The 19,120-nt window shown below is 50.4% G+C and overlaps 1 protein-coding gene across 1 annotated transcript in view; it reads right to left on the minus strand.

The window, feature by feature from the left end:
- The window catches only part of LOC100454066 (sphingomyelin phosphodiesterase 4-like), a 29,636-nt gene extending 10,581 nt beyond the window's left edge, over positions 1–19,055 (minus strand). The window contains 10 exon segments of the mRNA XM_024239344.3: positions 2,345–2,417; positions 5,411–5,542; positions 10,361–10,512; positions 10,637–10,688; positions 10,790–10,908; positions 11,297–11,372; positions 11,532–11,674; positions 12,914–13,000; positions 14,549–14,632; positions 18,989–19,055. Coding sequence (XP_024095112.2) covers positions 2,345–2,417; positions 5,411–5,542; positions 10,361–10,512; positions 10,637–10,688; positions 10,790–10,908; positions 11,297–11,372; positions 11,532–11,674; positions 12,914–13,000; positions 14,549–14,587 — 873 coding nt within the window. The 5' untranslated portion in view covers positions 14,588–14,632; positions 18,989–19,055.
- Positions 19,056–19,120: the final 65 nt, after the last annotated feature.

The following is a 19,120-nucleotide window of genomic DNA, read 5'->3' on the forward strand; positions in this document are numbered from 1 at the left end:
CCTCCACCCTCACAGTCCGAACGTCAGCTAAGGCGGTGTGCACATCAGCTCTGACTCTTGCAGGCAGCCTCTCCTACAGCACCAGAAACTCCCACCCTCCATATACAGTGGGTTCCCAAGGGCGGGAGCCCCCGAGGATCTGGCCACAGCCACACAAACCCAGAGGCAGCAGGAACCTGAGGCTGAGCTGGCTCCTAGCCAGGACCCTCCAACCTACTGCCCTGCAGCACCACGGCCTGCCGAAGCACCCCTTCAGCCCAGTGCAGCCAGAGCCGGCCTGGCGCACATCCTGCCCCGCCAGCAGCATGCCTCCTGCCCAAGCAGCACACCCACTGGGCTCCACACAGGAGAAATCAGAACACACGCCAGTCGCCATGACACGCAGAGCATGGAGTGAAAAAGCAGGGCAGGGAGGTGTTGCCCTCCACAGCCTTCCTCTGTGCCAGACCTGGGGCTCAGGGAGGAATCAGACACATAGTTCCCCAGTGTGGCTCTGCCCTTGCTTGCAGGAACACAGTGGCCTACAGCGCCATGGCCATCCTTACTGCCCACAGGGCCACTGGGGAGCAAGCACGCACCCTAGACTCAAGCAGGGTGAGGAGGATGACCCCAGGAGCCTCACTTCCTGCATCTGAAAATAAGGGCTAGTGGGGATGGGCAAGGATTTCTGCATGGCAGTACATGTAGCACAGGCCTGGGCAAGCGGCAAGAAGCCTTGGGAGACACAGACCTCCGCAGCTGCCCTTCTCTGGCTCCCACCCACCAAGTTTTCTTGCGTTTTGTGTTTTGCCTGAACTGGAAGAGGCGAAGAGCGGAGCATCTCTGGGTACTTGGTCCGGCCACTGCAAGGTATTCTGAGCAGGGTCCACCCACCCCAAGGTCTGGCCAAGAGGAAGCAAATGTGGGGAAGAAGGGAACTGCACCTCCTGCCCTCCACAGGGACAGCCCCCTGACCTTCCTCTGGCCCGTGAGGACACAGAATCCTCACAGGTGACAGCCCAAAAGAGCCTTTCTGGCTGACTCTTGAAAGTAGGTGTGCTTCCACTCCCTCAGAAGGCAGAAGAAGCAACAGGAACACAATGCAGTACAGTGGCCCCTGCCCCTGCCAGGCCACGCCACGCCACATGCATGAGTGCTGAGTGAGTGTCCCAGAGCCCCGCGGGAGGAGCGGGCCCAGGGAATAACCAGGCCCCCAGGCACCAGCCAGGGTCATGCAGCAAGTCTGCTCTGGAAACAGGAAGGGCACTGCAGGCTCTTTGTGACTCAGGAGGCCCAAGATGGGGTCCTCAGCTTTTCCCCATTCTCCACCCATGTGATTCTGAGGGTGAGGATTTGGGGGACCCTATGCTCTGAGAAAGCCTCCACATGGCAAAGCATGGGGCCATGGAACTGGCTGCAGAGACTGTGGCAGAAGCACACCCACAGCTCTTCACCAGAACCAGAGGAAAAGTGACAGGATGCTCTTCTGAAGTTTAACTCCATCACCCACATTCTGGAGGAAGCCCTCAATAATTCTGTCAGTGACAAAGCCAAAGTTTCCCAAGCATGCTGATGCACAGACGCCATGGGCACCAGACAACGTGGCTGATGCCACTTTAGGCAAGGGCCTGGATGGGCATGAGTCAAGCTGCTCCATGGAGGATGACTGACTGGAGATGTAAGGTTCACCTAGCTGCTTTCTCACTCTGACCAGTCCAGGGGTGGTGCTAGCTCCAGGAACAGCAACAGCAAGAACGACCCAGGGCCTCTGCCACCTCCATGCATCTGAAAGCAGCGTGCTGCCCAGAGAGAGAGTGGGGAGAGGCGAGGCAGAGGGAGAGGAGGCAAGCCAGGCTGCATGCAGGGGCCAACAGGTGCCACTCGCCACGAGAACGGCTGCTTGCTCATGCTCTGGAGGAGGTGGGGGAGTAGGGGGAGCAGGCAAAGGAGGCTCCAGGCCACCCCTTTGTGGGAAAGCACAAAGGCACTGCTGATGGTCAAGGAGACTGACAAGAAAGTGGCTCCCAGAGGCATCGCAGCTCCCCTGCCCCCAGAGCAAGAGCACCACAACCTCATCTGTTCCCGCTGCCAGGGAGGGGGCTCAGGAAGCTGCACAGGGATGGACCCGGAGAGGCCAGACTTCCAGGCCTCAAATATCTACAGGTCAGGGTGCAACGCCCCCTGCCCGCCACCGGAAACAAGAGAACGATGCCCACTTCTTATTCGGCTTCTGAGTGACAGGTGGGTGGTGGGTTTCTGCTTCTCACCATCCAGCCTGTGAAAACTCACTCAGAGGCAGGATAAGAAGCAGCAGGTTGAGCAGGGTCAGAAGCAGGAGGTGGGAAGGAAAACTGTGGAAACATACTGTGGCGTGAGGGGACTGCATTTTTTGATACATCTCCAAGGAATAGTGATGAACCCACATTTCAACAAAAACCGGCAAAAAAGCATTAGCTAGTCAAACCATTCTCAACAATGGTGCCAGACCATCCAGTGGGGAAAGGACAGTGTCTCCAACAAGCAGAGCTGGGAACACAGAATACCCATGTGCAGAACAGTGAAGCTGGGCCCTTCCTTCACACCATCGCCAAAAAATAACTCAAAATGGGTAAGTGACCTGAGGATAAGCACTAAAACCATACACTCTCAGAAGAAAACATGGGAGAAAACTTCGTAACACTAGATTGGGCAATGATTAATTAGATATGATGCCCAAAGCACAGGCAACAAAAGGAAAAAAAAAATAGACAACTAGACTTCATCAAAATCAACACTTGAGCATGAAAAAATACTATTGACAGAGTAAAAAGGCAACCAACAGGCACGGTGGCTCAACCCTGTCATCCCAGCACTTTGGGAGGCTGAGGTGGGTGGATTACCTGAGGCGAGGAGTTCAAGACCAGCCTGGCCAACATAGTGAAAATCTGTCTCTACAAAAAATACAAAAATTAGCTGGGTGTGGTGGGGCATCACACCAATAATCCCAGCTACTTGGGAGTCTGAGGTGGGAGGATTGCTTGCGCCCAGGAGTTTGAGGCTGCAGTGAGCCAAGACTGCACTACTGCACTCTAGCCTGGCAACAAAGTTAGACTCTGATTAAAAAAAAAAAAAAAGGGGCTGGGCACAGTGGCTCACGCCTGTAATCCCAACACTTTGGGAGGCCAAGGCAGGTGGATCACCTGAGGTCAGGAGTTTGAGACCAACCTGACCCAACATGGAGAAACCGTGTCTCTACTAAAAATACAAAATTAGCCGGGCATGGTGGCGCATGCCTGTAATTCCAGCTCAGCTACTCGGGAGGCTGAGGCAGGAGAATCACTTGAACCCAGGAGGTAGAGGTTGCGGTAAGCCAAAATCGCGCCACTCCACTCCAACCTGGGCAACAAGAACAAAACTTGGTCTCCAAAAAAAAAAAAGCAACTCAAGTGTCTACCGAGAGATGAATGAATAAACACAATGTGGTACATCCACACAATGGAACACTATTCAGCCTTAAAAAGCAAGGAAATTCTGACACATGCTGTAACATGGATTAATCTTTAGTCCATTATGCTAAGTGAAGCATGCTAGTCACACACAAATAAGTACTATGTGCTACAAATACTCTGGGTATGAGATCTAGGAGTCAAATCCATAGAAACAGCAGAATAGTGGTTGCCAGGTGCTGGGTGGGGAATTGTTTAATGGTTTGATTTCTTTGTTTTTTATTCAAAGAGATGGGGTCTCACTGTGTTGTCCAGGCTGGTCTTGAACTCCCGGCCTTGAGCAATCCTTCCCTGCTTGGCCTCCCAAAGCGCTAAGATTAGAGGTGTGAGGCCCCTGCGCCCGGGCTGGTTCAGTTTCAGTTTTGCAAGATGAAAAGCATTCTGGAGATTGGATGCACAACAACATGACTGTATTTAACACTACTGACTGTACACTTGGAAATGGTTAAGACAATAAATTTTATGTTATGTATATCTTACAATTAAATTTTTTTTCTTAATTAAAAAAACAAAAAGGGCCAGGCACGGTGGCTCAAGCCTGCAATCCCAACACTTTGGGAGGCCGAGGCAAACGGATCACTTGAGGTCAGGAGTTCGAGACACGGTAAAACCCCATCTCTACTAAAAATGCAAAAATTAGCTGAGCATGGCAGTGGACACCTGTAATCCTAGCTACTCGGGAGGCTGAGGCGGGAGAATCACTTGAACCTGAGCGGTGGAGGTTGCACGGAGCCAAGATTGTGCCACTGCACTCCAGTCTGGACAACACAGGGAGACTCCATCTCAAAAAAAAAAAAAAAAAAAAAAGGCTTTGGTCCAGGGAACAGCAGAACCTTCCAGTTCTGCCCTATAAGCCCTGTGTCATGATCTTGTGCCCTCTTCATGGCCAGCACAGCCCACAGTCCACACAGCCAAGAGTCATCTGGGCATCATGGTCCCCTCTGTGAACAGGCGCAACAGTTCTTACCATTCCACCCTGCGAGGATGCTGTGAAATGGTATGGAGGCTTCAAAAAGTGCAGCACCCCAAATACTAGGAGTTATATACAAGATGGGAGATAGAAACCTATCTTATCTACATGCCAGGCTGTCAAAAGCAAGGCTGTGGCTACCAAGTCAGCCCCAGGATCCAGTGTTAGAAGCAGCACCTGCTGAATCTCTCCGATGTGTGCCTAGAAGACATAGCCAGGACCTGGGAGTTGGCCAGCACTCAGGAAGTGAGCTAGCCCATACCATCCTGACAGGTTGGAGCCCCTCTGGGCAGACAAGGAAATCAGTCACCTACTACTTGGATCCCCTGAATCAATGGAAGGCCTGTGGAGGCTGCACAGACCCCTCACCATTCAATGTCATGGAAACCAAAAGACTCTGCAACAATAATATCACCACAGGCAAAACGAAACAATTTCCATGGACAGGGGATCCTGGGATGAAAAACACCGTCAATGACATTTAAGTTAGAAGGGTGGGCAGATTTATTTTCATGTTTTCTAAATGTCATAGCAGGAAAATACCAACAATTTAGAATCAGCCCCGGGCTGAGGGGCTGCCTCTGGGACTCTGCCCCACATAGTGGAAGGTGGTAAACAGTTTCTTGTCTTTTTCTTTTTTTTTTTTTTTTTTTTTTGAGATGGAGTCTAGTTCTGTCACCCAGGCTGGAGTGCAATGGCACTATCTCAGCTTACTGCTGCCTCCACCTCCTGGGTTCAAGCGATTCTCCTGCCTCAGCCTCCCGAGTAGCTGGGATTACAGGCACCTGCCACCGTGCCTGGCTAATTTTTGTATTTTTAGTAGAGACGTGGTTTCACCATGTTGGCCAGGTTGGTCCCAAACTCCTGGCCTCAGGTGATCTGCCCACCTTGGCCTCACAAAGTGCTGGGGATTATAGGCGTGAGCCACTGTGCCCAGCTGGCTGAAGAGTTTCTTTTGACCAGCTCAACTCTCACCTGGAGCAGAGTTTCTGACCTCCAGATCTCATGGGAGTCGGGGTCTGCATTCACAGACGTCTGATGAGAGATGTGTCGCTTCAGGAGGCTAGTGTGGTAGAGGCCATAGGAAGCAAAGGGCATGGCTGGTGTCCTGAGGGAGACACAGAAACAGGCCCGAGTTAAAGGCTCCCACTGGCCTAGCCAGGGGCAATCTGGATATCAAAATCAATGAGAGCAGGGACAGATTACAACTTGTTCAATAGCACAATGCATACCTCCCCCCCAGCCCCCTGATCTACACTGATATACCTGAATAAATAAATAGCCAAGAGAAAAGTCTTCCTTACCACAGAGTGACCACTGACCCACTAATCAATGAAGGAGGGATAAAGTTAGAGAACCACCGTTTGGTAACCGCCCTATTAATAGCTGATTTGGTCAAGACTCAATAGTGATGTTGGGCATAGGGGCTCACACCTGTAATCCCAGCACCTTGGGAGACCAAGGCAGGAGGATTTCTTGAGGCCAGGCATTTGAGATTAGCCTGGGCAACAAAGTGAGAACCCATCTCCACAAAAACACTGAAACATAAAACAGCTGGGCCTGGTGGCATGTGCCTGTAGTCCTAGCTACTTAGAAGGCTGAGGAGGGAGAATGGCCTGGGCCCATGAGTTGAGGCTATAGTGACAAATGATCGTACCAACTCCACTCCATCCTGGGGTGACAGGGCAAGACCCTGTTTCTAAAAAATTAAGAAATTTCCAGCCTGGGCAATATGGCAAAACCCTGTCTCCACAAAAAATACAAAAATTAGCCAGGTGTGGTGATGCCTGCCTGTAGTCCCAGATGCTTGGGTGGTTGAGACGGGAGGATCACTTGGGCCCAGGAGGTTGAGGTTGCTGTGAGCAGAGATCGTACCACTGCACTGTAGCCTGGGGTAAGAGAACAAGACCCTGTCTGCAAATAAAATCAATTTGAAAAAAGGGGAGAATCAAAAGTGGATGTTAATACTACTGATAATTACATAGTCTCCATACATCTTCCCAGTAAATTCTCGCTATCAATTTTTTTTTTTTTTTTCGAGACAGGATCGTATCCTGTTGCCTAGGCTGGAGTGCACTGATGCAATCACAGCTCACTGCAACCCCAACCTCCTAGACTTAGGCCTCCCAAGTAGCTGGGACCAACACCACCATGCCTGGCTGATGTTGTCCTTTTTAGTAGAAACAAGGTCGTGCTATGTGGCCCAGGCACTCACTATTAATTTTTTTCTTTTTGGTTGAGATACGGTCTCTCTCCGTAGCCCAGGCTGGAGTATAGGGGCATGATCTTTGCTCACTGCCACCTCCGCCTCCTGGATGCAAGCAATCCTCCCACCTCAGCCTCTCAAGTAGCTGGGATTACAGGCGCACACCACCATGCCTGGCTAATTTTTAAATTTTTGGTAGAGATGGGATTTTGCTATGTTGCCTGAGCTGGTCTCACACTCCTGAGCTCCAGCGATCCTCCCACCTCAGCCTCTCAAAGTACTGGGATTACAGGCATCAGCCGCCGTGCCCAGCCTCATTACTATTTAATCTGGGCACAAAGTATTTTACAATGGAAAAACCTGACCAACACCTTTTACACCCAGTGATAAAAGGGCACCTGGCAAGGACCAGGTGTCCCACTACGGTGCTCCTCCCAACAAAGCCCATGCTTGGCCTAGTCACCAGCAAATACCAGTCAGCCTAAGGGGCGGCCGCATGCTCTGGAGGGGTCAAGGTCAGGAAAGACAGAAAGGCAAGGGACCATTCCTGACTGAAGGGGACTAGAAATATCACTGCATACAGTGGGTGAGCCTGTGAAACATCACTGCACACAGTGTGTTGCCTGGTGGCAATACTAACTTCCTGGTGTGGTTATAGGCACTGTGACTATATAGGATAATGCATTCACTTCTAGGAAATACACTGAAATATTAAGAGGTCAAGGGGTGTCATATCCTGTAGCTTACTCATATTGGCTTAGAAAAAAAAAAGCACATACAATAGAGGTGGAAAACAACAGATGCAGCAAACTGTTAACAATTTGGAAATCTGGGTGAAGGGTCTATGAAAGTTTCTTTTTTTTTTTTTTCCCGAGACAGGATCTTGTTCTGTTACCCCAGGCTAGAGTGCAGTGGCACACTCACAGCTCACAGCTCACTGCTCCTGGGCACAAGTGATCCTCCCACCTCAGTCTCCTGAGTAGCTGGGACCATAGTTGCAGATCACCACACTTGGCTAATGTTTTTTTTTGTAGAAATGAGGTCTCCCAACGTTGCCCACGCTGGTCTTGAATTCCTGGCCTCAAGTGATCCTCCCGCCTTGGCCTCCCAAAGTGCTGGGATTACAGGTGTGAGCCACGGTGTTCGGCCTGCAAGTTATTTTTATTATGCATGGAAACTTACCTGTAAGTCTGAAGTTATTTCAAAATAAATTTAGGTGTGGAGGCTTGCACCTGTAATTCCAGCTACTTGGGAAGCTGAGGCAGGAAGATTGCTGAGGCCAGGAGTTCAAGACCAGCCTGGGCAACACAGCGAGGGATCCCCATATCTCTGCAAAAAAAAAAAATGTTAAATTAGCTGGCTGTGGTGATGCATGCCTATAGTCACTGAGGTGACAGGCTGGCTTGAGTGATGATTGTGCCACCAAGTGATGATTGTGACACTGCACTCCAGCCTGTGTGACAAAGTAAGACCGTCTTTAAAAATACATAATGGCTAGGCCAGGAGCAGTGGCTCACACCTGTAATCCCAGCACTTTAGGGGGTCGAGGCAGGCAGATCACTTGCGGTCAGGAGTTCAAGACCAGCCTGCCCAACATGGTGAAACCCTGTCTCTACTAAAGATACAAAAATTAGCTGGGCGTGGTGACAGGCACCTGTAGTCCCAGCTACTTGGGAGGCTGAGCCAGGAGAATCACTTGAAGCAGAGACAGCGCCACTGCACTCCAGCCTGGGCGACAGAGTAAGACCCTGTCAAAAAAAAAAAAAAAAAAAAAAAACCCACAGTGGACCAGTGTAGTGGTTCATGCCTGTAATCTCTGAACTTTGGGAGGCTAAGGCAGGAGGATCACTCAAGCCCAGGAGTTCTAGAGCAGCCTGGGCAACATAGCAAGACCCATCTTACAAAAAAATAAAATAAAAGCTAGGTGTGGGGGTGCACGCTTATAGTACTAGCTACTTGGGAGGTTGAAGTGGGAGGATCACTTGAGCTCAGGATGTCAACGTTGCTGTGAGCTGTGATCACAACACTGCACTCCAGGCTGAGCAACCCAGCCAGACCCTGTCTCAAAAAAAAAAAAAAAAAAAAAAAAAAAAAAAAAAAAAAATGCTGGGCGCAGTAGCTCACACCTGTAATCCCAGCACTTTGTCTGAGGCCGAGGTGGACGGATTGCCTGAGGTCAGGAGTTTGAGGCCAGCCTGGCCAACATGGTGAAACCCCATTTCTACTAAAAGTACAAAAATTAGCTGGGCACACTGACCTGTGCCTGTAATCCCAGCTACTTGCGAGGCTGAGGCGGGAGAATCGCTTGAACCCAGGAGACGGAGGTTGCAGTGAGCCAAGATCGTGCCACTGCACCACTCCAGCATGGGCGACAGAGCAAGACTCCGTCTCCAAAAACAATAAATAAAATAAAATAAATAAATAAATAAATAAACCCAAACCATATGTATATAATTTCTTTTCGTGTGTGTGTGTGTGTGTGTGTGTGTGTGTGTCTGTGTGTGTGTGTGTGCGCGCGCGCGCAGTGGTGCAATCTCAGCTCACCACAACCTCCGCCTCCTGGGTTCAAGCGATTCTCCCGCTTCAGCCTCCCGAGTAGCTGGGATTACAGGTGTGCACAACCATGCCTAGCTAATTTTGGTATTTTTAGTAGAGACGAGGTTTCACCATGTTGGCCAGGCTGGTCTCGAATTCCTGACCTCAGGCGATCCCTCCACCTCAGCCTCCCAAAGTGCTGGGATTACAGGCGTGAGCCACCACTCCCAGCCTACATATACAATTTCTAAAAGAAAAAATTAAAATAAAAAACCCAAAAAGTTAAAACAAGCAAAAAAACCAGGCATCAAAAACTGCTTGGCAGCTGAATTCTGCATCTAAGAGGGTGTGAATCCGCCTCACCTCCAAGTCCTCCACAGGATCAGCAACATTTCAGGGTCACTGATCACTGCCGCCACCTGGGCAGCGTCTCCTCCCTGCCGCTCCCTTTCTCCCCTCCACCCTCTGGGGAATCTGTCCACACGTGAATTGTAGGTAAAGGCCTGGCCTGCCTTACACATGCCAGCAGATCTGGGGTGGGCCAGCATCTGCAGGAAGGGGCCTGCATGCAGCTTCCTGGGGAAGGCGATAGGCCAGTGAGATTAAGGAGGGTCAAAGGTACACAAGCAGCTGCTGCTGGGGCAAGAGGGTCTCCTGGGAAGTCGGCCAAGAGGCCCTGCATTAGTGCCCACTGAGGACCCAGGACAGCCAGGCATGAGAGCCCCTGGTTCACACTCCCGACCTGTGCAGGCGCGCATCAGGCTCAGCCTGTTTGGACTGGCAAAACAGGCTCTTTGGCCCAGGGCCTCCCCTTCAAGACCTGCTCCTGGGGCCCACAGAGATTTCCATTTTTTTTTGCTCATAGGACAACCTTTCTACCCTGCTCACTGCCTCAGACACCGCCTGTGGGGAGGGCTGCTCCACACACAACACAACCCATTCCCATGCAGGCCTCCAGGGACCTGATAGCTTCAGTGATGGCCAAAGACACTGAACACTAAGGACAGATTGCCCTCCACACCCCCACCCTCCAGTCTGTGCTAAGACAGCTGGGGGTGGGGAATGAGGCATAAGAAAAATTGGGGAACCCTGGACAAAGAGTGGCAACATTGTCCCTGTGGGCGATGCAAGTGACCAGGCCACTCCCTTATGGAAGGGCCAGGTCTTAACAAAGGGCAGCCTTACCTGGAAGGTGGTGAGGGGCTGGTCCCCCCTGGGCTGGAGGAGAGTGGCAGGGGCACACTGCCTTTGGTGGGCAGGAACCATGACAGGTAGCTGTCCACCAGGATGAAATAGGCACAGTCTGAAGTACGGACGTGGAGGGACACAGGGAGTGGCTGGAAAACCAAGCTAGTTGTTAGCGTGGGCTCTGGACACTGCCAGGCCACCAAGCACCAACAAGTGCAGGGAAGCCCTGGGCTGTGGCCCCACCTCTCCCAGCAAAAGGCATCCCTTCCCTACCTTCTGAGTGATGAGGCTCAAGGCAAAGAAGAATATGTAATACTCGAATGATCTGAGAGCAACGTCAGGGTCAAACACGCAGGGCTGATGAGCCACCTCCACCCTCTAGTGTCAAGTGCTGGACCACCCACAGCCTCCCTACCTCAGGGCCACCAAAGGATACTCAGGGCCAGGTTCAGACCAAGGCCCCCAGTGTGGGGGAACTGGACCTTGTTGTGGTACAGAGGACTGTCAGGGAGGATGCACTCCTGGATGGACGCCTTCACAGGACCCTGCAGAGAGAGGCAGAGAGGCAGTGAGGCTTGTGGGCAGGTGCTGGTGCGTAGTGCCCGATACGCAGTGCCCCACATGCACAGGAGCACTCGGGGAAGGCTGCTGGGGAAGAGACCCACACACAGAACCCACCTGTGGGGACAGTGCCCTGCCTCTGAGCAGTGCCTGAACAAGAGTCTTTGCTTAGAACTTCTCCTACCATCTCATAAAAAGCTGCAGACAGCAAGGGTAGCAGCCATGCAATACCCATTTCCTTTGCCTCTCATACCCCCGGAACGAATCACTCCTCAATTTGCCCTCAGAGGACTGGAGAAGATTGCCCATCACCACAGGGCTGTGCAAGGCCCACTGCCCCGAGCACCACTCTCGCCACTGTGGTTTACTTACAGGCAGATAGGAGACAGGAAAGTCAAACTTATAGTCTTCAGCTTGAAGCTTATAAACCAACTTCATCATTGGGCCACTGAACATGAAACTGAACAAACAAACAAAAACAGGGCAAAGGAAATGCAAATTATCTTGCTTTGATTGTTTCTTAATCTTAAAAAATTCAGAGAGTGGTTTAAAGGTGGAATCACCGTAAGGAATCACCCAGCCTCTCTCCGGTGACCAACCTACCTACCCAGGGTCGAGAAATTCCATCACGATGCTGTACTCCACGGGATTCACGCGCCCCTGTAAGCAGCGGAGGTTCCAGCCAACAAGGACACTATCTAGGCTGCCGAAAATGCTCTCTACCAGTCATGGGAAGATGGTGTGCAGCTCCTGAAACAATGTGTGGTGAAGCCGCAGGCAGGACCAGCACCCACTCCTGCCCCGGCTCTAGTCCTGCACCACCTGCCGCCCAGCTCCCTCTGAGGAGGCCACTCCCTGGCTGAGACCTACGGGATCAGCCCTGCACCCAAAGGAAGCCTGGTGCCATGGTGCCAACGACAAGAGCAGCTTTGGGTTCTTCCAATGGGGTACATGGCATACCAAGCAGTGTTGCTTTAGACTTGGGCCAGTTAAGTAAGTCAGCCTCTGATCAAAATACATTTTTTGTGTGTGATAGAAAACTTAAGAAAAATTAATAAATAAACAGAAACGATGAAGAAAATTAAAAAATATAAAATTAAAAAAAAAAAATACATATTTTTTGAGACAGGGTCTCACTCTGTTGCCCTGGCTGCAGTGCAGTGGTGCAATTATGGCTCACTGCAGCCTTGACTTCCTGGGCTCGAGCAATCCTCCCACCTCAGCCTCCTGAGTAGCTGGGACTATAGGCACACACCACCACACCCAGCTAATTTTTAAATTTCTTGTAGAGATAGGTTCTCAGTATGTTGCCTAGACTGATTTTGAGCTCCAGGGCTTAAGGGATCCTCCCACCTCGGCCTCCCAAAGTGTTGAGATTACAGGCATGAGCCACCACAAAAAAAGATTCTTTAAAAAGTGATGCAAACTTCTGACTTGAAGGATGCTCTATCAGAAAGGAAAGCAACATCCTTTCCAGAGTGAAGCCCCTGAAACCTATTGCCATTTGGTATTAACTCCTTGTCTAGGCCAGCTTCCTGGGCTTGACAATTCCAGGTGTGATTTAAATACATATTTTTAGTATTTACATCAGGGTTTCTCAACCTTGGTGCTGTTGACATTTTGGGCTAGATACTTCTTTGTCGCAGGGAGCTGTCCTGTGCTTTGCAGAATGTTTCCAGCAACCCTGGCCTCTACTTCCTAGATGCCAGTAGCACACACTCCCCATCTACCTCCAGATGTGACAACCAAAAATGTCTCTGACATTGCCAAGTGTCCCCTTGAGGGACAGAGCACCTGTGGCTGAGAACCCCTGATCTACAAGTTCACATGTTTAGATGTGTCCATAAACATAATGGTCATGATAATGGCCAGGCCTCTGTGCCAGGCAGTGCTCGGGGTGGGGGCGGGGAGGGAAATTAGGAATTATAATAAAGTTCTTCAACGAATGTGTAAGACATGCTCCAAAAAGAGACATTAGCAGAACTATACCTTTGCTGGAAAATCCTCAATGACTTCAACCAAGTCTTGGCACTGCTGTGCAAAGGGCTTATTTATAGAGCCAGCTTTCAGGCTAGCCTAGAAGACAGAACAAAGTGAAAAAATCACGAGGACATTCACTCTGCCGCTTTTAGTGATACTCTGGCTTGAGTCAAACAGAAATCCAAGCAATAGGTTATGAGTCAGACCCATAACCACTGGCCTGGTTCCCCAGCCCCTCATGTGTGTCAGTGGCCCAAAGAGTACTACTAGGAGAGGCCGTAGTTCTATGCTCTCTGGACCAGGAACTATCAGCCTTGTTTCCCAGTACCCCCTCAGAGTGCTGCACATGATCAGAACAGGATTGACTTCTACAATCCATAAGTAGGGATTGGTCCCAGAGTCAGCCCCAGAGCCAGAAGAGGATCTTGATTGTGTTAAGGGCACTCCTCACAAACCACAGAGTACCACTGAGTTTATACGCATCAACTGGAAATTTCCAGCCTGATGGACCACCATGATTACACCGTTGTGATCATCAGTAAGAACGCCCAACATCATGGCTATGGCAGAAGCTCTCTTAAATGAGCTGTCCTTTATTCAGTAGACACTGAACCACTAAACCAATAACCTTAAAACACAGGGCAGACAAACATTATAGACGGCTTCAGCCAAGCAGACACTAATCATGAAGGCAATGAAGAGGCCAGAAAAGACTCAGGACAAGGACTAATGAAATCTACCTAGCCGTGGGATGTGAGGAAAGCACCCTGACTACAAGGAGAAAAAGGGCATCTGTGCGAATGGATAAAGATCAGGAGAAACGGCTATAATTTCAACCTAGAGATCTTTGCCAAAGGATATCTAAGACCTTGTCTACCTCCAAACGAGGGTGGATTTCACAGTGATTGAGACAGAGATGGAGACCTGAGCTATCTGGCCATGGGCCAGACCTGTTGACTCTAGTGGGGTGCACTGAGGAAGAATGTCCTTCCACATAAATGTTTACAAAAACACCTAAGAACTAAAATTAGGAACTTTCATCACCAATACTTGCCTCATATCTAACTTCTCACTTCTCAGTGTCATTTTTTTTTTTCTTTCTAAGTCTTTACTATGTTGCCCAGGCTGGTCTCAAACTCTTGGGCTCAAGTAATCCTCCTGCCTCAGTCGCCTCAGTAGCTGGAACTCCAGGCATGAGCCACTGCACTCAGTTCTCAGCATCATGTTTAATACTTAAAGTGCAACCTAGCAGCCCTCAGTACAACAGTGTCTCCGTTTTTCACTGATGACAGTTATGACTGATCATTAGAATGCTTGGTATCTATTTAAGAATTTACAAGTCATGAACATTCTGATATACGTCCTTCTCACTTGCTCTTCCTCCTCCTCATACCCTTGGGAAGTAGAGAAGATAGAATTTGAATGAACTTGTATGAGAAAACCCAGAGCCCAGAGGTTGAGTAACCCCAAGGTCCTGTAGTAATAAGGAGGCACAGTCAAGTTAAGGAGTCTGCCATTGTTTCCATCACATGCCCCTAAAAAACAACCACTATAGAATTATTCAAGGCAATGGGAAGAACACTCAAGTCCCACAGCTACAAAACTATGGCCACACTGACACTCATGCAAGCAGTTGATACTTACCAGTAGAAAGCTGGGCTGCTGCAGGTGAGGGAACGCCATAGCAGCCTCCAGTAGAGAGTTGAAAATGGCCTTCTTAGCAAACCACTGTGGAAAAACAAAGACAAAATCTCAACATCTGCAACACAGCAGAATCTTTTTATATTTTTCTTTAGACACAGGGTCTCATTCTGTTGCCCAGGCTGGAATGCGACAGCATGATCATAGCTCACTGCAACCTCAAACTCCTGGGTTCAAGCAATCCTCCCACATCAGTCTCCTGAGTACAGGCACGTGCCACTATGCCTGGCTAATTTTCTTCTTTTTTTTAGAGACACGGTCTCGCTATGTTGCCCGGGCTAGTTTGTCAGGCTATGATGCCCAGGATCCTGGGCTCCACTGATCCTCCTGCCTTGGCCTCCTAAGTGTTGGGGTTACAGGTGTGAGCCACTGCACCTGGCCCTGATAAAATATTACATAATTTCACAATGCCCAGGAGAATATCACACATTACATTACCAATTCACAACACACATTACATTGCCAATTCTCATGTCTTATTTATTGATTAGAGACAGGGTCTTGCTTGGTCGCTCAGGCTGCAGTACAGTGGTGTGATCATAGCTCATTGCAACCTCAAACTCCTGAGCTCAAGTGACCCTCCTGCATCAGCCTCCCAAGTAGCAGGGACTACAGGCAAACATCACCAAGCCCAGCTAATTTTTGTACTTTTTGTAAAGATGGGGGTTTCATCATGTTGCGCAGACTGCTCTTGAACTCCCAGACTCAAGCGATCTATCCGCCTCAACCTTCCAAAGTGTGGGATTACATGCGTGAGCCACCACACCCGGCCAGCTATTCCCATCTTTTATAGAAATGCTGTTCTCAACCGGGCACGGTGGCTCCCGCCTGTAATCCTAGTACATTGGGAGGCTGAGGCAGGAGGATCACCTGAGGTCAGGAGTTCAAGACCAGCCTGGCCAACATGGTGAAACCCCCGTCTCTACCAAAATACAAAAATTAGCCAGGCATGATGGCGGGTGCCTATAATCCCAGCTACTCAGGAGGCTGAGACCCGAGAATCACTTGAACCCGGGAGAAGGTGGTTGCAGTGAGCTGAGATCACGCCACTGCACCCCAGCCTAGGAGGCTGAGCAAGACTCCAACTCAAAAAAAAAAAAAAAAGAAACACTGTTTTCCTGCAGCCCACAGTGGCCAGCTTCAGAGCCAAGTTTGTGGTACTGAATCCTTAGTAATGTTTGTACAGCATTTGTTATATACCAGGACTCACTCTAAATGCTCTCTATGTATCTCCTCATTTAATCCTCAGTGGTTGGCAGAATTCTAAAGATAGCAGCCCAAGATTCCCGACCCCTGTTTGTTCAATCAAATACTCATTTAGGTACTGCTGTGACGGCATTTTGCACATCCAATTAGAGTCCTAAGTTAGTGGACCTTAAGTTACAGAGTAGTCCCCAGCTGACAGCCAGCAAGGAAACAAAGACCTTAGTTCTACAACTCCAAGGAAATGGATTCTGCCAGCAACCTAAATAAACCTGGAAGCAGCTTCTTCCCTAGAGTTTCCAGATAAGAGCAGCTGCCAACACCTTGATTTTAGTCTTGTAATGCACAGCTGAGCTTGCCTGGACTTCTGCATACATAACTATGAGATAATAAACGGGTGCTGGTTTAAGCTGCTAAGTTTGTCATGCAAGAATAGAAAAACCAACCTCACAACAACCCGATGGGTACAGAAGTACTATGACTGCAGATAAGTACAGATGATGAAGGAGAGGCAGAAATGGGATAACTCACTTACTCCCACCCAGCTAGTAAGTGGCAGAATCAAGATTCCAATACAAAGACCACCTCACAAAACTGAGACAGGGGCAAATCCCCTCCATATTACCTGTGCACTATGCAATGAACGGAGGAGAAGAGCAAGCTCTGCCAAGGGAGCCTTTGAATAAGCCATCAGAAAACTAGGATCAAAGGCCAGGCACCATGGCTCACACCTGTAATCCCAGCACTTTGGGAGGCCACGGTGGGCAGATCACTTGAGGCCAGGAGTTCGAGACCAGTTTGGCCAACATGACAAAACCCCATCTCTACTAAAAATACAAAAATTAGCCAGGTGTGGTGGCGGGCACCTGTAGTTCCAGCGACTTGGGAGGCTGAGGCAGAGAACTGCTTGCACCCAGGAGGCGGAGGTTGCAGTGAGCCAAGATCACACCATTGCACTCTAGCCGGGGTGACAGAGGGAAACTGTGTCTCAAAAAATGGAAGAAAAAAAAAGAAAGAAAACTAAGATCAGCTTTCCAGATTCCTACCTCTCAGCTCACCCAGGTCAGAAATGAAAAATGCTCAGACCTAGACTTCACAGACAGGAAGTCTGCCAAGTCCCACTGGTAGGCTAGTTACAGTTTTCCTGGCCCAGCTCTGCCCATACACAAGTAAAGGCACTGGGGTGGCACCTGGCAGTCTGTGGAGGAAGAGAGACTGGGTGTAAAGAGGCCATGTAGGCAGTTGTAGAGTGAGAGGAGACAGGAATCTCTGCCTCTCGGCGATAGGAACATCTCCCAAGTTTTTTCAATTCTTTTTTTTTTTTGAGACGGAGTCTCACTCTGTCGCCCAGGCTAGAGTCCAGTGGTGCTATCTTGGTTCACTGCAAGCTCCGCTTGGGTTCACGCCATCCTCCTGCCTCAGCCTCCTGAGCAGCCAGGATTATAGGCACATGCTACCACATCCAGTTAATTTTTTATTTTTAGTAGAGATGGGGTTTCACTATGTTGGCCAGACTGGTCTCGAACTCCTGACCTCGTGATCGGCCTGCCTCAGCCTCCCAAAGTGCTGGGATTACAGACGTGAGCCACCGTGCCCGGCCGCTTTTTCTTTTTCTGAGATGGTTTCGCTCTGTCACCCAGGCTGGAGTGCAGTGGCGCGATCTTGGCTCACTGCAAGCTGCGCCTCCCGGGTTCATAACATTCTCCTGCCTCAGCCTCCCGAGTAACTGGGACTACAGGCGCCCGCCACCACGCCCGGCTAATTGTTTTTTTGTATTTTTAGTAGACGGGGTTTCACGTGTTAGCCAGGATAGTCTCGATCTCCTGACCTCGTGATCCGCCCGCCTCAGCCTCCCAAAGTGCTGGGATTACAGGCGTGAGCCACCCCACCCGGCCAGCTTTTTTTTTTTTTTTTTTTTTTTTTTGAGACGGAGTCTCGCTCTGCGCTCTGTCGCACAGGTTGGAGTCTAGTGGCGCGATCTCAGCTCACTGCAACCTCCGCCTCCTGGGTGCAAACAGTTCTCTGCCTCAGCCTCCCAAGTGGCTGGGATTACAGGCGCCTGCTACCACGCGCAGCTAATTTTTGTATTTTTTACTAGAGACGAGGTTTCACCATCTTGGCCAAGCTGGTCTTGAACTCCTGACCGCATGATCAGGGACCGCGTGATCCCTCCCAAAGTGCTGGGATTACAGGCATGAGCCACCGCGCCAGGCCTCAATTCTTAACCTAGCTATCAATTGCAGTGTTAAAGAAAAACGCCTCAGTCCTAAGGCACTTGGTCAAGAAAGCACTGCACTACTGCAAAATGATCAAAGCAGCATTAAACTGTGGACTGCTGGATAAGTGCGGAGCTCTAGAGATGATGAAGGGGAAAGCACCTCTGCTCAGAAGAAGCTTTCATGGGCAGCGACTGAAAGAATGAGGCCCAGAGGAATTTCTAGGAAATTTCCAAGAGAGGAAATTCAAACCCGAGAATTCCCAACAGGTGTCTCCCACACCCCTGTTCTCTGACCCTGCCATGGCCACCCTCCCCCGTCACAGGTCTCTGCTTGCCATGCACCTAGAGTCCACTTCGTCGCGACTCTCCAACATCTATTTTCTCCAGGAGCTGCTTCGGAACCCGTTTGTTGTTTTTGTTTGTTTTGTTTTGTTTTTTTCTGACAGCGACAGCCCTTGGGCAACGCCAATCATTCCAAGCAAATTCTGTCATGCCAAGACCTCCCTTAGCAACACGCGCCCATTTGTTCCCAACTCTCCTGCGAATTGGGCTTCGGGAGCCTCCGAAACCAAGGCTCGGAGAAGTGGAGCACACAGGGGAAGGGTCGAGCTGGGACCCACACACGGCTCTGCCTCCCACACCGCCTGTTGAGCCCAAAGCTCAACTTCAACACAAAGCTCTCCTTCCCTCAATTCCTTCAACGACGGTTAACCTTCAAAGAACACCTACCGGACCAGGACAGAGTGTACGAGCCGCGCGGAAGGTGGCACAAAGGCATGGCCCAGAGGGGTGGCAGGAAGACTCAACCGGAGCCCTCCACTCCCCAGCGTGCCCGGCCTGGGCAGAGCCGCCGGGCAGGCCGAGTCCTGCGGCTCGCGGAGGAACGGAGATGGCCTCCGTAGGGGCTCGGGGAAGCCCCCAGGGCGCCGGACCGTCTCACGCGCGCGTCCCGCGCCACTCACCTGTGGGACCCATAGCGTCCCCCGCCTCAGAGGTAGAAGCCGCCATTCCGCCACGGCGCCGAAACGTCGTCATCAAACTGCGCGCAGAGCCACGCCCCGCAGCCGGGCGGAAAAAGCGCTTCTACCTCTTGG

Source organism: Pongo abelii, chromosome 22 (assembly GCF_028885655.2).
Source record: "Pongo abelii isolate AG06213 chromosome 22, NHGRI_mPonAbe1-v2.0_pri, whole genome shotgun sequence".
NCBI classification, from domain to species: Eukaryota; Metazoa; Chordata; class Mammalia; order Primates; family Hominidae; genus Pongo; species Pongo abelii.